General features: G+C 44.9%; 1 protein-coding gene across 1 annotated transcript; it reads left to right on the top strand.

Moving 5' to 3' along the window:
• Positions 1-3,553: 3,553 nt before the first annotated feature.
• BMP2 (bone morphogenetic protein 2) lies at positions 3,554-16,015 on the top strand. The gene is made up of 3 exons (XM_027624037.2): positions 3,554-4,718; positions 5,904-6,253; positions 14,017-16,015. Exons 2-3 carry the CDS (start codon positions 5,911-5,913, stop codon positions 14,859-14,861), a joined length of 1,188 nt encoding a protein of 395 aa, XP_027479838.1. The 5' UTR covers positions 3,554-4,718; positions 5,904-5,910; the 3' UTR covers positions 14,862-16,015.
• Positions 16,016-16,982: the final 967 nt, after the last annotated feature.

The raw sequence follows: 16,982 nt of genomic DNA, 5'->3' as shown, positions 1-16,982 counted from the left end.
TGAGCAGGGAGCCCAATGCGGGGCTTGATCCCAGGACCCTGAGATCATGACCTGAGCTGAAGGCAGACGCTTAACCGACTGAGCCACCCAGGCGCCCCTGGGGGAGAGAATCTTAAGTAAGATCCATGCCCAGTGGAGCCCGACACAGGGCTCCGTCTCACAACCCCAGGATCATGACCTGAGCTGAAATCAAGAGTCGGATGCTTAACCGACTGAGCCACACAGATGCCCCAAGCATGACCATTTTAAATTCAGCCATGCACAGCTGAAACAGAAAGAGAATCTAAGTCACCCAGTTAGGTCTTGGGTTGTAATCAACTTGTTTGTAAAATACCTACTGTGTGCATCCTAAAATACAATCTAGTCAATTCACAAAACTCATTCTACCCTAATTTTTAAGATGTAGTCTCTATTTGCCTGAAAGCAGTAACCTGATTTGTCCTACTAGGCCTAGTTTTGCAAATAAATCACTCCAGCTTCTGATCCTTTCTATCACATCTAATCGCACACCAAACAGGTAAAAGTTTGATGAGATGCTGCTCTTTTGCTGTGGCTAAGGGTTCCTGTGAAGTAAGGAGAATTGGTGTTGGGTGTCACACTAGGAACAAAGTGATAGTATGTTAAAAAGCCAAGAGGTTTCTCAGGGGAGTTGCCACAGGTTTCAATGGAATGACAATTACAAGGTAGATGGATCATTTAATGCCTGCTGTGACCTTTATAATAGTAAGGATCATTATTTTAATGTTAATTTGCATAATGGTTGACCTAGCAAGAATAATGGTGAATGCTAATAGCTGCAGGATGCAATAAAATTAAACATTATCTGGGCTGAACTGCTAAAGGAAGAGTTGCCAAAGTATGACTCTTTAAGCACTTAATTTCATCCTAGGTCATGTCCATACATAATCAAATGTGGATTTCTGGTATCTCTTTACAAAACTGGCAAGAAATGACTGGAAGGGAAGAGCAGCACCCTCTTTTATACAGAGTCCCTACAGAGTATGCTTTGCTTTTTTACATAATTTGCTTGTGCCCTCTTGAAACTACCATCAACCCTTCCCCCAAACAACTCCACACACCCCCTCTGGCCACTCCCCACATCTGGCAGATACACCAAATTTGATTTGCCCACAAAGAATGAATCTCACCTTACGGGCTGAAAAACTTGTAATGAACCTTTGAAAAGGTAAGGTTGGCCACAGTTAGCAGTAAGTGATATGTTCAAAGCACACAGACACTGAAACCTTAAGTAATAACCTTGTATTCTGAGTTGCAGGTGGACGGTGGCTTATTAGCAGAGAGAGTAAAAAGAGATAGGTCATCTCCATTTATATTTATAGTTTTTAATTATTTCTATTGCTTGGAAAGTGAGCAGGTATGATCACCCTATAGTTTGTACCCCAATTCAGCCTGTGGAGGTTATTTATTTATTTACTTACTTATTTACTTATTTATTTATGGACTTTTTTTCTACCAAGAGTTGGAACTCATTTCCACCACAAGAGGGCAGCCATCTCTAAAAAACAACAAGAGAGCCTGGATCTTCCACAAATAGGGCCAAAAATTTAGGAAGCTGTGCTTGAGAAAGGCATTCAGCACTCCATCAGAAATCCTGCATCACACATGAAAGGGATCTTGTGATGGGCAACACTGAAATGGAATGGAGTGTCTAGAAGTGCCCATTTTCTCTCATTCTTGACTGTCGAAGATAACTTCATACACCGACAAGGTTTCCATTTCACAAGTTACTGAGGCCTAAAGCTGCAAGACATCCTTGATGTCATCGCCAGAGATTTATTTTTCATCTTTACTCGAGGAGCATCCAACAGCTATCATCTTTCTCCTCCTCTTTAAAAGCTACATACTGATTTAGGTCTCATATTGTTTTGTCTTCTAAATCTCACTGATGACAGAAACAATTGTTAACTTCTCAGTTAAACTTGATAGGGAAGGAAATCGTTTTGGAAGCACAATAAACACTTTTTAATGTAAGTGTCTATGGGTAGAATACATTCTATTGCCTACTTGTTTGCTAACCAGTGATGCATAGGGACAATCAGCCTCTATAGCACTTTATTTCTGGGGGGGAGGCGGAGAGTATGTTCCTGAATATTTTACCCTCCCCCACCCCATTTATTTTCCTAGTAGGTCGGCTTCCTCAGAAATACCTTATTTGACCTTTATACTTTAAGAAACAGCGAGTGCCTAATTCCCCTCTGTGGGTTGCTAATCCGATTTACGTGAGCAGAACCTAGAATTATTTTAGCTTCCCAACTGAAAAAATAATACACATGGATAATACGCTGTTATGAGCTCCAGCTTCAGGCTTTTTCTGCTTTGCAGGCTGGAGGTTCTGTGCAGACAAACTTGATTTTGCTGATCTGGTCTTTTCCAAAAATTTTCTGCCCTTGGCTTCTGGGATCCATTGGGCAACCTGGTTGGTTGTGTTGGGCATGGAGGGTGCTGGAATCCTGGGAGGGACAGAAAGCCTTCACCTCGAAATGCCATGGTGTGGCAGATTTGGGGAATATTCAGCTGAGGAAGACAAGTGACTTGATCACATGTCATCTACATGCTGCTGGGGCCTGGTGGGTCAGAAGCTTCTAAGGTCTTGTACGCTTGGTTCACACTGTGCATTACTTTACCTTCCTCTGAGCTGCTAATCGCCTGCCCCTGAGCTGGGCAAGATAAATATCACAAAGCAGGAAGTGATGGCTACCATAAAAAGAAATAATATCATCCTCTCTTCAGACTGCCACACACGCAGGAGTCAACGTTGCGAGTATCATGTAGGGCAGGACCCCAACCAACTCACAGATGTAGATATATAGACTTGTATTTATAGAAATGTGCTTTCGTTAGCATATATTTACATACATGGATATATTGATACACACATGAATATTTTTGTATATTGTACATTTACCTGAATAAAATAGTGCATTTACATACACATAAATGTATACATAGATAAATGTAAATGCGTACTCATGCGTTTACATATGTATATACATATATCTGTGTGGGTTAAAGTTTAAATGACACCTACTTTGCAATCTCTAGTTTCCTGTTAATTCTTCTTCTCTGGGGAAACAGAAGAGTCTACCCAAGCCTATGCCAAGATGCCTTGTAACTTGGTTGAGGTCTTCTTCTTTTTTTCATCGTCTAGTACTGAAAAACTTCAAACTGAAAGTTGAATAACGGGCCGGGTGGGAAATAAAGGCTCGACCCCGTGTTCTCAATTTCGCCCCCGCAGTCCCGGAGAGGGTCCCGCGCTCCAGTCGCTCTCCCCTTTGAGGGCAGGGGCTGGATGCGCGAGCGCCCCCCTCGGCGGCCACGCGTCCCCGCCCTCGGCCCCACCCCGCCGCGGCTGCCCCGGCGCGCCGTCCACACCCCTGCGCGCCGCTCCCGCCCGCTCGGGGATCCCCGGCGAGCCGCGCCACCGAGGGGGAGGTGTTCGGCCTCCGCGGAGAGGGAGACTGCAGGCTGCGTCCCCTTTAAAAGCCGCGAGCGCCGCGCCACGGCGCCGCCGCCGCCGCCGCCGTCGCCGCCGGAGTCCTCGCCCCGCCGCGCTGCGCCCGGCTTGCGCTGCGCCCGCCGCTCCGCTTCCCACACCCCGCCGGGGATTGGCAGCCGCCGCCGGACATCAGCCGCCACAGGCTCCGCCGCCGACCCGAACGACCTCGCGGCCAGCGCTTCGCGGATTACGGGGGGCTCCGAGGCACCAGCGCGCCGCAGACCTCGCGCGGGCTGGAGCGCCCGGCCGTGCGCGCCACTGCGCCGTGGCCTCGGCTGCCCGGGCCGCGCCAGAGCCGAGGACCGGCGCGCAGAGCGCTGGGGAGCCGGGAGCCGAGCCTGAGCGCCGCGATGCCGATCACCTACGGCCGAAGCTCGGGGGCCAGCGACACGGCGGTCGACGTGTGAGCGGACCCCAGGCTGGCCACAAAGCGCACCGCAGCTTGGCCCGGGGGCTAGAAGAGGGAGGGAAGAGCGCGGCCACCCGCCTCGGCGGCCCGGGACTCGGCTCGACTCGCCGGAGAATGCGCCCGAGGACGCCGGAGCGCCGGAGCCGCGGGGGTTTCAGCTGGCGAGCGCTAATGGGGGTGCGCTGGAGTAAGGCAGAGTGATGCGGGGGGGCAACTCGCCCGGCACCGAGATCGCCGCTGCGCCCTTCCCCGGACCCGGCGTCTCCCAGGATGACTGCCCCGAGCCATGGGCCGCGGCGGAGCTAGCGCGGAGCGCCCGACCCTCGCCCCCCGAGTCCCGCAGCCGGCCCCACGCGGGGCCACGCGTCCCGCGGGCGCTGGTTCCTAAGGACAACGACAGCACCAGCTTTTCCTTTCTCCCTTCCCTTCCCTGCCCCGCACTCCTCCCCCTGCTCGCTGTTGTTGTGTGTCAGCACTTGGCCGGAGACTTCTTGAACTTGCAGGGAGAATAGCTTGCGCTCCCCACTTCGCGCCGGTGCCTTTGCCCCAACGGACCCAGCCTCGCCGCCTCCGGACCCCGCTCCCCTCCACTCCTCCGCTGGGCCAGACCCCGAGACCCCGTTCCCTGCGTGAGGAGAAGGACGGCCCCGCCGGCACCCGGGAGGAGGAGGAGGCAAAGGAAGGGAACCCGGTCCCTGCGCCAGGTCCTTGGACCAGAGCTTTTTCCATGTGGAGGCTCTTTCAATGGACGTGTCCCCGCGTGCTTCTTAGACGGTCTGCGGTCTCCTAAAGGTAGAGGACGTGGGCCCCGGGCTGACACTGGGGGGTTAGGCGCGGGGCCCGGGCGGCCGCTGCCGCTGAGCCGGTCCTGGGGCCGTGCCTGGCCAGACGTAAACAGACCCCCCTCCAGGTCCACGTGCTGCCGAGCCCCTGCGGGTATGTCCCCATCCGACCGCCCCCGGCGACCGTCAGCCTGGCCCTCCTGGCTCTCACTCTTCTGCCCCTCCTCCCTTCCCTCTCTTCAGTATTTTATTAGGGCTGTTAACACTTAGATGATTAAAAAAAAAAAAAGTCAAATCCCTTCGGGAGGGTGGCCCCTGGATTTCACCCGTTAGTTGCCAACCTTTACGCCTCAACCATGGCCATCTTTCTCCCTTCAAGTTTCTCAGAAAGACCTGCTCTCTACTCAGAGCCAAGTCCCATTTAGGAAAATACTAGAAGTTGGGGTTCTCCCTGTTTGTTTCCAGGAATGCAAGGGGGGCAGGACTTCAATACCACCTTCTATTGACACGTGAATTAACAGATACTGGTTGTTTACGTAATTTGAGGAATATACGTGTGTATCTTGACTGCATGGGAGTGGGGGGTTCGGGGTCGGAGTGGCCTGTCTTGACACCTCTGAGTCACACTTAGGTGTGGGCCACAAGTTGCAAGTGGCTTCGGAAGTTGTGGCCTTGAGTTTACTGGGTCTGGAAGTTATAGACTGTGTGTGTGTGTGTGTATGCGCGCGCGTGTATCAGGAAGTTCTATACAGTGCCTGTAAGGAAGTCACATGCACCATTCGTGCGTGTTTATATGCAAGCGAGCGCTGGGCAATGTGTTTGGGTTTGTGGGGAACGGAGGAGAGGTGTCAGACCAAGCGGTGGTTTCCCCAAGTTCCCAGCACAGGCTGTCAGCGCGAGTGTCACAGAAAAAAGGTGACAGTTGACGCTGGTGGGGTGTGTGTGCCTGTGTGCAAATCGTCTCAGATGAGAGTGAGATGGAAGGGGAAAAGCCTTCGGGCTCAGGAACTAGGGGCTTTCCATTCTCCCAAACGTTCGAGCTTCAGCCCCTTTGAAGTATCCCCTCGAGTACTGCAAACCAGGTGGGCACCCTGGAGGAGGCGGCAACGGACCGAGCGGGAGCCGGGGAACGCGGGGGTGGAAGGGGAGAGGGTTGGGCGGGGAACGCGGTGACTCACGTCGGCCCTGTCCGCAGGTCGACCATGGTGGCCGGGACCCGCTGTCTTCTAGCGTTGCTGCTTCCCCAGGTCCTCCTGGGCGGCGCGGCCGGTCTCATTCCCGAGCTGGGCCGGAGGAAGATCGCGGCATCCACTGGCCGCTCCTCGTCCCAGCCCTCGGACGAAGTCCTGAGCGAGTTCGAGTTGCGGCTGCTCAGCATGTTCGGCCTGAAGCGGAGACCCACCCCCAGCAGGGACGCCGTGGTGCCCCCCTACATGCTGGACCTGTACCGCCGGCACTCGGGCCAGCCGGGCGCGCCCGCCCCGGACCACCGGCTGGAGCGGGCGGCCAGCCTCGCCAACACGGTGCGCAGCTTCCACCACGAAGGTGAGTTGTGGAGCAGAGAGCGGGGACGGAGATGCGGGCGGAGAGTCACCTCCAAAAGCTCCCCACCGTGGGCCGACTGCTAGCATCCCTGGAAAGGCAGCTTGGCCTGGGCGCCGCCGCAGACGTTTCCATTCTTGCCTTTGAAAGAACGTTTCCGAACCTGGCTTTAACGCACTGCCTGTGTGGCGCGGGAGCCAGGGATTCCCCTTTGGTAAATCCGCACCCTTTTCCTGGCTTGCAGCCAGAAGAGCGACTCCTCCTCCAGGAACTGGAGAGAAGTCAAGTGATGGGGAAGATGCGGGCAAAAGGCATGCCCCTAGTCAGCTAAACGTGCAAGAATTTCCTAGGGGAGGGATGAAAAGGAGGGGGGCAGATTGGGATCTCTTTACGTCTGTTTGGAAGCCCTTACCCTGTAAGTCTGCTTCTCCTGCTTAAGCTAGGGTTTCAGGCTAGACACAGCCAAGGGCAGAATTTTCAGAGGTACTGTTGAAAAATCAAAAGCCTGGGGCCCCAAAGTCTTTCTAATTTACAGTTGATCTGGGCCTGGTTTGGACGATTTCGAATCCCTAAATAATCCCCGTGGGAGATCAATTCCACAATCAATCTTATTGTTTCCACAATGACTTTCTTGTTTTGTACTTAAATCTGAGATGAACTCCCTAGTAGAGACAAGGCAAGCCTTCAGATAAAAGCTTTTGCAGTAGCTGCCTGTTTTTTTTTTTTCTTTTTATGAGCATTGAAATGTGGATTTTTTTTTCTTTTATGATACTGAATGTGGTTTTCCTAAGGTAGGAGATTTCTGCTTGTTTCATCAGAAAAGCATTTAGTGGATTTGAAATGTCTGAGAGAAGCTATTGACATCTTTTGTACCCAAGTTCTTGGATCAATTAGTCAAAAATACATTCCAGTTTAGTTTTTTCCTACACTTTTAAATTCTCCTTTGGCTTTTAATACATTCCAAATAGAGCATGGGTTTCATCAAGTTCTAGAGAAAGGTCCAAAGCTGTATGTCACAGAACAACCTCTTGTAGGTTATTGGGGAATTGGCAGTAAAGTTCCCCTTTTCTTGCCTTGCCTTGAGGTAGTAAATTTCAAGTAGAAATCTATGCTCTGATATAAACAAATACGAAATGTTGCAGCCAGGCATTTTCTCCCAGTGTGAAGGATGGCTACACTTGTGAGAACAGTACTGGGTATTGGAAAGAAGTCCCAAAGGCAGGTTGCATAACAAAAGGTACTTCTTTATCAAAGCAGCTGTACCCTGTGAAGGGGACACTGAACTGATAATCCATTTATCATAATCCATCATTTTCCAGCACATTTCCAAGTGAGGTGCTTTTTGCAGTAGAGATCCAGTGGGAAAGGATCTAAGATATCATTCTACTCCTTCAGGATTTATTCACTGAAAGCAGAAGTTGTCTGTTGTCATATGTAGAAATGTTTTCACTCCTCTATGTTCTGTCAACATAACCTTGGGATGATTATAGATGCAGCTCATCATTCTCAGCTGATGCTGATGAGAATTGTTTTTCTGCATAGAAAAGTAGCGAGAGTAGCTATATTTCAGTCACCTCTCCTGGAAATTTAGCCTGGAACCACTCTTAACTATTTTTAAGGCCAGGAAGGTACTGTGTGTCTCTTCTAACTTAAAAGGAGGAACATTTAGGTCATTTGACACCTAAAACACTCAGTTGCATGAGGGTTCTATCAGTGAAGTCTGTGTATTTCTCCTTCTTCCTCTAGAAGTGGCTTGATCAAAACTAAAGAGGCTACAAATTGAGTGTTATTTTAACTTAAATAACATGTTTGAGTTTATAAGTCAGAATTTATCGCTTTAAAAGTATAAATGTTATGTGCAAAATAGTATGGAAGTTATCGACCTGCTTCCAGTCAACTTAAGAGTAATGTCAGATCTTAATGCAGTTACATGATAGAGAAAAGCCATGTAATTTTTTCCCTCAAATTTCATCAAATCCATTTCTTTTCTTCTTATGACTAGTGTATCATTGTTAGGCCACATAATGCATTTTTCGAAGACCATTTCATTTTTGTGGAACCCAGGATTTGGTTTTTATAAATACCCTGTGCCATGTATGGCACTAAAAATCTTTTAATAAACCATGTGATTAAGGCATCTGGCTTAAGAGCAGAACTTGGCTCATGCAACCTTAACGGGCATTTATTTGGTAGAGGACTAAAGGCCTGATTCCAAGAATTACCTGTTGGTTTTATTTGTGGGTGGGTTCTGGTGATTTGGTGAAATATAAGACCAGAGATACCATGGGTATCAGATATCAACCGCTGTATGAAGATAATGGGACCACATGGTAGGCAATCTGAAACAAAATTATCAGTTGTCATTTCTCCTATTAAACTTTGCTTAGTCCTGTGTATAATACTTTTCACTCAGGAGGACCCAAGTGCTGCAACAATTTTTTTTCAGTCATTAAAAAGTTCTTTGGCCACATAGACCTTTCTCAACTGCCACTGAGGACAGAAAAATTACTTCTTCAACTGGAAATATTGTTCTTTGCTTTGCTGTAGTTAAAAACACATTGAAATTGGTGGACTTCATTGGCACTGTAAAAAGTCTTTATGCTTTCCCGTCAGAGTGGAATATAGAAGGACCATGTGCTTGCTCTCCAGACTCTGAAGGACACAGTCTTCTTTTTGTATGAAACAATGGAATTTATTTGCCTCCATGACTAAAGCCTTTGAAGAGAGATTAACCCTTTTCCCACAAATGTAATTATCATGAAAATATCCGTATAATAGGAGAGTTCAAGAAGCAGCGGCTGCCCTGTGAGCTTGAGAACTTGTATCACAAATGCCCAGTGTAAGCAAAGGATTTGGACATACACGCCCCCCCCCCAGAGCAATACTTACCTGATGCGCTTCTCTAGTATCCCCAGGTAGTTCAGTGTCCTTAAGAAGGGCCCCATCAGGTAGAACAGGCATTCTCTTTGGAAGTCTTTGGAGGTTGAAGCTTTGGTGCCCAACGATTGTTCTTGGACTAATATTTTCTGTCCTCCACTCTTGGTGGTTTCTCTCTATCGTTCTCATTGAGCTATTTTGTCTTTTTTTTAAACTTGTCCATTGTGTGTTTCACTAAGTAGTCAAAGGACGGTAAGAGGGCACATAGTCATTCCAAAGGTGTTGGAGTTAAGGGTGGGCAGAAGCTGGATCAGGGTTTGTGAGGATGACAGTACTTTTGCTTTAGTTGCCATATCTTTTGTTGTCTTTTCTTAAAAAAAAACAAAACAAAAAAACCCCGTTTCCTTTTAATCTTCCTATTTTATATATCTTTTCTCCTTGATAATATTAATTCTCTAGCCATTATTTTATAGACTAGAAAATACTGTTTCTTATTCTCAGCTACTTTCAATTCATTTCAGGGCAGTGATTTCCAGTCTTACTGATTTGCTATAGCATCCTCCAGGTTTTTGTTGTTTTTGTCTTAATGGCCATTTTTGGTCCAAAGAGTGTTGCAAAATTCTCAAAACATAACGAGAATTCCCTTTTCTGCTAAAACTCACCATTCTTGAGGACAGAAAGGCAGCTGCAAGATATCAGTGGTTTCGGACAAGATCTGCATGTCCCAGGGGGCCTTGCCACTGTACCTTCTTACTCTTTAGTTGTGTCTTCTCTCCACCATACGTGGGTGATAGTATATTTCTATCCTTTTGGTTGGGAAAGAACTCACACTGTGGTTATTACTGTAGCAAATATAAATGTGCCCCTAATGGTTTTGACATTTGCTTGAGTTTGTATGTTTGTTTAAGACTTTATTTATTTGAGAGAGAGAGAGAGAGAGAATGAGAGAATGAGTAGGGGGAGGGGGAGAAGGAGAAGCAGACTCCCCGCTGACCAGAAAGCCCAAAGTGAGGGATCCCAGGCCCTGGAGATCATGACCTGAGCTGAAGGCAGACCCTTTAACCAACTGAGCCACCCAGGCGCCCCTTGCTTGAGATTTTGACTCCTCCCCCGTGTTAGGTAGTGGCGCCTAGTGGCCAGAAACTTGGGAACTGCAGTAGACTCACGTTCATAGATCTGCTCTTCATTTATTAGTTCTGTGACCTTAGGAAAGTCACATACCTCTCTGAGCTCCAACAATTTCATTTCCAAAATGGAGATAATAAGAGTCCCTACCTAAACAGTTTGTTGTGAGATGATTCCTGTAAAGATCTTAGTGCCAGACGGGGCACAAAGAAGCCTCCAGCATGCTAGATGCGTTATCCTGATGATTTCTTTCTCTAATGACCAGTTCTCCCACTTGTCTAGGGAAGAGGAGGCCAGAGTGAACCCAGGCTGGCTGAGGGAATTCAGCCTCATCTTTTGTATTATTTGGATGTAGATGAGTAATTGACAGAGTGTAGATGATTAAATTAGAACTTCACTTTTGGAGGAGAGGTCAAATGTCACTGGTGCCTTATTTTTCTTTACTTCCCCACATTTCTGCAACATAGCTCCATCTGTTTGCATAAGGACTTAGAGGTTCAAGAACGCAGGTCTAAAACAGGCTGGAATACCCAAATCCCTTGATCAGTTCAGCTTATTCAAAAGGGTTATTTACAGAGAATTAATAACTATATAAGCCTCTAAAAGAGCATACATTATCTGCTTAGGTAAATGCTCTATATTTTCAGAATCCCCAGGTGTGGTGTGATGATGTGCAGCTCTTTTTTCTTTACTTACTTCAAATAGGTTTTGATTTTTCTTCCCTTAACAAGAAATTCATTCCTTGCAGATCAAAGGAAGTGGTGGTAGGTGCCCCAAACTTGAGCAGTTTTTTTACTGGGTTTGGAGTTGTCTGACTTACCTGTGTTGACCTGCGTCCACAGGGGTGTCACTGGAGTCCTTTGTATTAAGGACAAATAGAGGTTCTTAATGAAGCTGGGAAGTCAGGGAAAGGTCTTCACTTTACTTACTGTTTAATAGTGCAGTTCTTCCCTTTGCGAAGTTAGTTGCTAAGTGATTATCCTCTCTGCTGCTTAACTTTGTGAGATTTTGAAGTACATGAAATTGCTGTTTTTTTTTTAACATGTCAAGTCTAGTCAAATAGTGACAGTTTTATATGATTCACTTCAGTCTTAGATTTATCTTCTGGAAGGTCATTCTATTTTATGCCTTTTTTATACCCATCTTTACTCATTTTACCTGTATTTCATGCTGCTCTTGGTGAGTGTCCATTATCATCCTCTGGCTGCTTGTGTGTGTGTGTGTGTGTGTGTGTGTGTGTGTGTGTGTGTGTGTGTGTGTGTGTGTGTGTGTGTGTGTTGTCCCCTTGTGTCTGTGTGTGCTCATGTCTGTATGTGTTCATAACTTCTTTCTTTTTCATTTATGGATTTGGAATTAGTTTTTGTTGCAATTGTGATTTCTCTGGGCACCTTATTAATACAGCTGTTCAGTAAATGCCCTGGATAATTTGCCTTTCCTCCCCGCCTCTTTAAAAGAAAAGAGTGTTCTTAGGTGTGCTGCTATCAGAGAAGTCAGTAGTTCAAGCCAGATCTGGCTTTATGTCATTACATCTGGGGGACACTGCTGATTTTATTTTTCTTTGGTATCTGTTGGCTTCTCTGCTAAAAGAACACCTTCAGTGGAAACATTAGAAGGCCCCTGAATTACAGGGAGGAAAGAAAAGAAGGAGCTAAACACAATCCTTGATACTTGTTGGAGCCATTGAGGAGAGCCCTGCTCTGATTGGTTGGAGAATTATTTTAAAAATAAAATAAGACAAAATCAGAGAGGGAGACAAACCATGAGACTCTTAACTATAAGAAACAAACTGAGGGTTGCTGGAGGGGGGGAGGGTGGGGGGATGGGGAAACTGGGTGATGGGCATTAAGGAGGGCACGTGATGGAATGAGCACTGGGTGTTGTATGCAACTGGTGAGTCACTGACCTCTACCTCTGAAACTAATAATACACTAGATGTTAATTAATTGAATTTAAATAAAATAAAACAAAAAATAAAAATAGTGCCTGGCCTAAAGTACCATTAGCTTAGAGTGTGAATAGCTCCCAAAAGGTATTCCCAACAGGTGTAGAGTAGCAGGCGTGAGGGGACCATGGAGGGTTTACTTCTTGGCCTAATACTCTCCCTGTCCCAAGCATATGAGCTTTGGAAGATCTTTCTGTTCTGAGTCCCTGGCTGTCCACCCAAGGACTCACTTCTTATTCCTTGGCTGACACTACTGTTTCTTCTCCTCCTTTTTGTATTATTTGGCAAGAATCACTTTAAAATATGCTCCTGGAATTTACATTTGAATGTGAAAAGCATCCTTTAAAACCTTGACCCTGTAAGGGCAATCTGTGAGCTCCTAGCATTGACTCACCTGGGGAGCTTGCAGGAAATGCTGAATCTCAAGTCCTACTCCAGGCCCACTGAATCAGAATCTGCATTTAAAGACTTAAGGTGTCTTAGGTGTTTTGTATGAAGATTGAAGTTTGAGAAGCATCCCCTTAAAGCATTACTCCATGATTTGGTGTAAACTGTCCCTCTTGAACTTGGCACTTCCACTTAGCTTGCAGTCATGACTGGTGCTTTGATGATGAAGGTTTATACAAGTAAAACCTCTGAGTTGAGTGATCTTAAGTGATTCTCCTTTGCTATCTACATTCTCTGAACAACTTATAACTGCTTGACGGAGGGGAAATACAACCATAAAATTAATATAGTTTCCTATATTTAAATTTGTTTTAAAATTTAAATTCAGGAATCTTAAATCAGAAAGAGCTTTTATGCATAGCCCACTTAAATGGTTTATTTTGAAGTGATGATACTAGATACAGAATGTTTATTCTGTAGTAGTATGGTGAAATTATCCCTTATGAATCTCATGATGGTATTTTTATAAATTTTCATAATTTTTTTGGTTTTGGGTCTATTTGGTAGGTGTGTGTTTTTAATATGGTTTATTTTTTTTTTTAAGGACAAAGGAATTGAAGAGAGTCATTTTTTTTTTTTTCTTACAAAACTATCTACCACGAAATTTGGTTTTTGAGGTCATAAGGAGGTGAGAGAACAAGACAACAGTTAGGAAGTTCCTTCTTTTGAAATTGTCTGGCCTTAATTACTACGGTATCTTAGTACCACCCTTACGCTTCCAAAGAAGTCGATCCCTGTAAATGCCTTTGTCTCTGGACTTGGAATAAAATAGTAGGGTGTGCTTTGCAAAATGTCATCGTTGATGTTGAGTTTCAGACTCTTTAATTAGGAAACTGAAATCTGTATATTGAGATTTGTAAATCATCTAAATTGCAGAGTAATGTTTTAGAATACTGTTTAAGGGATTGACATTAAAGCCTTTTTCTTTTTAAGAAATGCAATAATTTCCTCAAATCCTCACTCATTAGACCTCTACTAACTATAGTGCTGACTTTTTTTTTTTGCCCTAAAGTCTGTGACTTCCAAAGAAATGCTTCAGTGTTTTCCCCATTATTATAGCCACCTGGAAGCAGTATTCATGTATGGGATTAAAAACGTCACAATGAAAAACAAAACAAAACAAAACAAAAAAGCCCAACAACAAATTGTGAAGTTTTGCTTCATGGTCTGCATGTCGACATATGTGTACAGAAAAGGGAGGCTTTCTTTTTATCTGAAGGGGAAGTTTTTATTTTCTAGTTGCAGACTTTTACATGGGTTAAATCAAACCCTGAAATGAGGTTTACAAATTCTCATATATCATCAGATTGTCATTACTTACTTTACTGAATGGTTTTTTTCTTTTTCTTTTCCACCTGTTTTTATGTCAAATTAGAATCTTTGGAAGAACTGCCAGAAATGAGTGGAAAAACAACCCGGAGGTTCTTCTTTAATTTAACTTCTATCCCTACCGACGAGTTTATCACCTCAGCAGAACTTCAGGTTTTTCGGGAACAGATGCAGGAAACTTTGGAAAACAATAGCAGTTTCCATCACCGAATTAATATTTATGAAATTATTAAACCTGCGGCAGCCAACTTGAAGTTCCCCGTGACCAGACTTTTGGACACTAGGTTGGTGAATCAGAACACAAGCAGGTGGGAGAGCTTTGATGTCACCCCTGCTGTGATGAGGTGGACGGCACAGGGCCTCGCCAACCACGGATTTGTGGTGGAAGTGACCCACTTGGAGGAGAACCAAGGTGTCTCCAAGAGACACGTCAGGATTAGCAGGTCTTTGCACCAAGATGAGCACAGCTGGTCACAGATCAGGCCACTGTTAGTAACGTTTGGCCACGATGGGAAAGGACACCCCCTCCACAAAAGAGAAAAGCGCCAAGCAAAACACAAACAGCGCAAACGCCTTAAGTCCAGCTGTAAGAGACACCCTTTGTACGTGGACTTCAGTGATGTGGGGTGGAATGACTGGATCGTAGCACCCCCGGGGTACCACGCCTTTTATTGTCATGGGGAATGCCCTTTTCCCCTGGCAGATCACCTGAACTCCACTAATCATGCCATTGTTCAGACGTTGGTCAACTCCGTTAATTCTAAGATTCCCAAGGCGTGCTGTGTACCAACGGAACTCAGTGCTATCTCCATGCTGTACCTTGATGAAAACGAAAAGGTCGTATTAAAGAACTATCAGGACATGGTTGTGGAGGGTTGTGGGTGTCGTTAGCACAGCAAAATGAAATAAATAAATAAATATATATATATATTTTAGAAAAAAGCAAAAAAAAAAAAAAGCAAAAAAAAAAAACAAGTTGACACTTTAATATTTCCCAATGAAGACTTTATTTATGGAATGGAATGGAGAAAAAAAACAGTTATTTTGAAAATATATTTATATCTACAAAAAGAAGTTGGGAAAACAAATATTTTAATCAGAGAATTATTCCTTAAAGATTTTAAAGTGTATTTAGTTGTACATTTTATATGGGTTCAACCCCAGCACATGAAGTATAATGGTCAGATTTATTTTGTATTTATTTACTATTATAACCACTTTTTAGGAAAGATAGCTAATTTGTATTTATATGTAATCAAAAGAAGTATTGGGTTTGTACATAATTTTCCAAAAATTGTAGTTGTTTTCAGTTGTGTGTATTTAAGATGAAAAGTCTACATGGAAGGTTACTCCGGCAAAGTGCTTAGCACATTTGCTTTTTTGCAGTGCTACTGTTAAGGTCACAAGTTCAAGTCCAGAAAAAAAAAGTGGATAATCCACTCTGCTGACTTTCAAGATTATTATATTATTCAATTCTCAGGAATGTTGCAGAGTGGTTGTCCAATCCATGAGAACTTACGTCCTTATTAGGTAGAATATTTGGATAAGAACCAGAAATTGCTGATCTAATTTAGAAACACTCCCCTACCCCTTAATTTGCAGAAAGAATAAAGCAGGACCAATAGAAATAATTAGGAAAATGAGAAACCTGCAGGAAAGTGAATGATGGTTTGTTGTTCTTCTTTCCTAAACTAGTGATCCCTTCAAAGGGGCTGGTCTGGCCAAAGTATTAAATAAAACATAAGATTTCTTCATTATTAATATTGTGGTCATGTATATTTAAAATTGATATGTAGTGGCTCTCATGAAGAGCTGGAAATTGATTTGTATTTAACTGTTACCTCATCTGGGAGCTCTTTATGCTCAGAAGGACCCAGTTTTCTGACTTTGCCCAACACACAGCAAAATTGTGCCCATCATGTTTTCTGCCCCCCTCCTCTTCTGTTGGATCAGCTTGTTTTTCTTTCCAAGGTTATGTGAACACATTTCTCCAAATGTCAAATCTCTTTCAGATAATAAATATCAGAGCCCTGGCATTTCATTCTATAAAGTCCAACCTGTAAGAGAAAATGGTGCATTTGTACAGCATTCATGATGATTACCTCGTGTTTTCCTTTTTGCTTCTGAAGTTACTTGTTTTGGAGGGGGGTGGGGAAAAGGCAAGGAATGGTTGGAAATGTGCGAGCAAGTCACTTGATAATTGATATTTGCCTCAAAGGAATTAGCCACGATTTAGTATTTCACGCGACCCTCTTTGGGGCTCATGATTTAGGAGAAAGATTTAAGAGCAAACCAAAGCTCCAAAATAAGCAAAACCTGGGAAACCCAAGATAAAGTTTCAGAGATGATATCCCATGCAACAGAGGCAATGGTGCCAAAAAATTAGAAAGGGAAAGTGTCTAAGATCAGCTTCTACAAGGACATCTGCCAATTGGACAGAAGCCCAAGCAGAACGAAGTCAAATTAGGCCATTCAGTGTGAACTCTTGCAGCGGCAGGGCCTCTGTGCTCTGTGTCGAAATCAGACCCACAGAAGGGTTCGGTGGGTATGTCTGTACAGCCAGGCAACCCACAACTCCCCACTATTTTATTGGAAGTGTTTTAGGTCAACGTCTAGGACTCTGTGTTGCCTCTGATCCTGCTGTGATTGATGAGGCCTAGTTCTAATCTTCCCTAGCCTTGCGTTGGAATTGGCTGAAAAAAAGAGTGTGCTGGTCAAGGAACAGACTTTTATAATCAGGTTCTCCCCTGGAATTAACTTGTGATGACCATGAATGTAGTTACATTTTGATTGCGATAGATTTAACCCTTGCCTTGAGAGTAGGTAGACTGTGTTTTTGAATTAACACTAGTTATCTTTTACTCCTTCCGCTTTAGAAGTCTTTCTATTCTCTTTCATGCCTATCCCCGTTGCTCTTGCATAGGTGAGAGTCAATCGTGTTAGAACTAACTTTGGAGGGCAGGATGATCTCTGTCCTCCAGCCACCCTTCACCCTCACTTGGCATGGAGGTG

This window comes from Zalophus californianus, chromosome 8 (genome assembly GCF_009762305.2).
Source record: "Zalophus californianus isolate mZalCal1 chromosome 8, mZalCal1.pri.v2, whole genome shotgun sequence".
NCBI classification, from domain to species: Eukaryota; Metazoa; Chordata; class Mammalia; order Carnivora; family Otariidae; genus Zalophus; species Zalophus californianus.
Note: the sequence above shows the minus strand (reverse complement) of the source record. Positions and strands in the feature narration are given on the sequence as shown.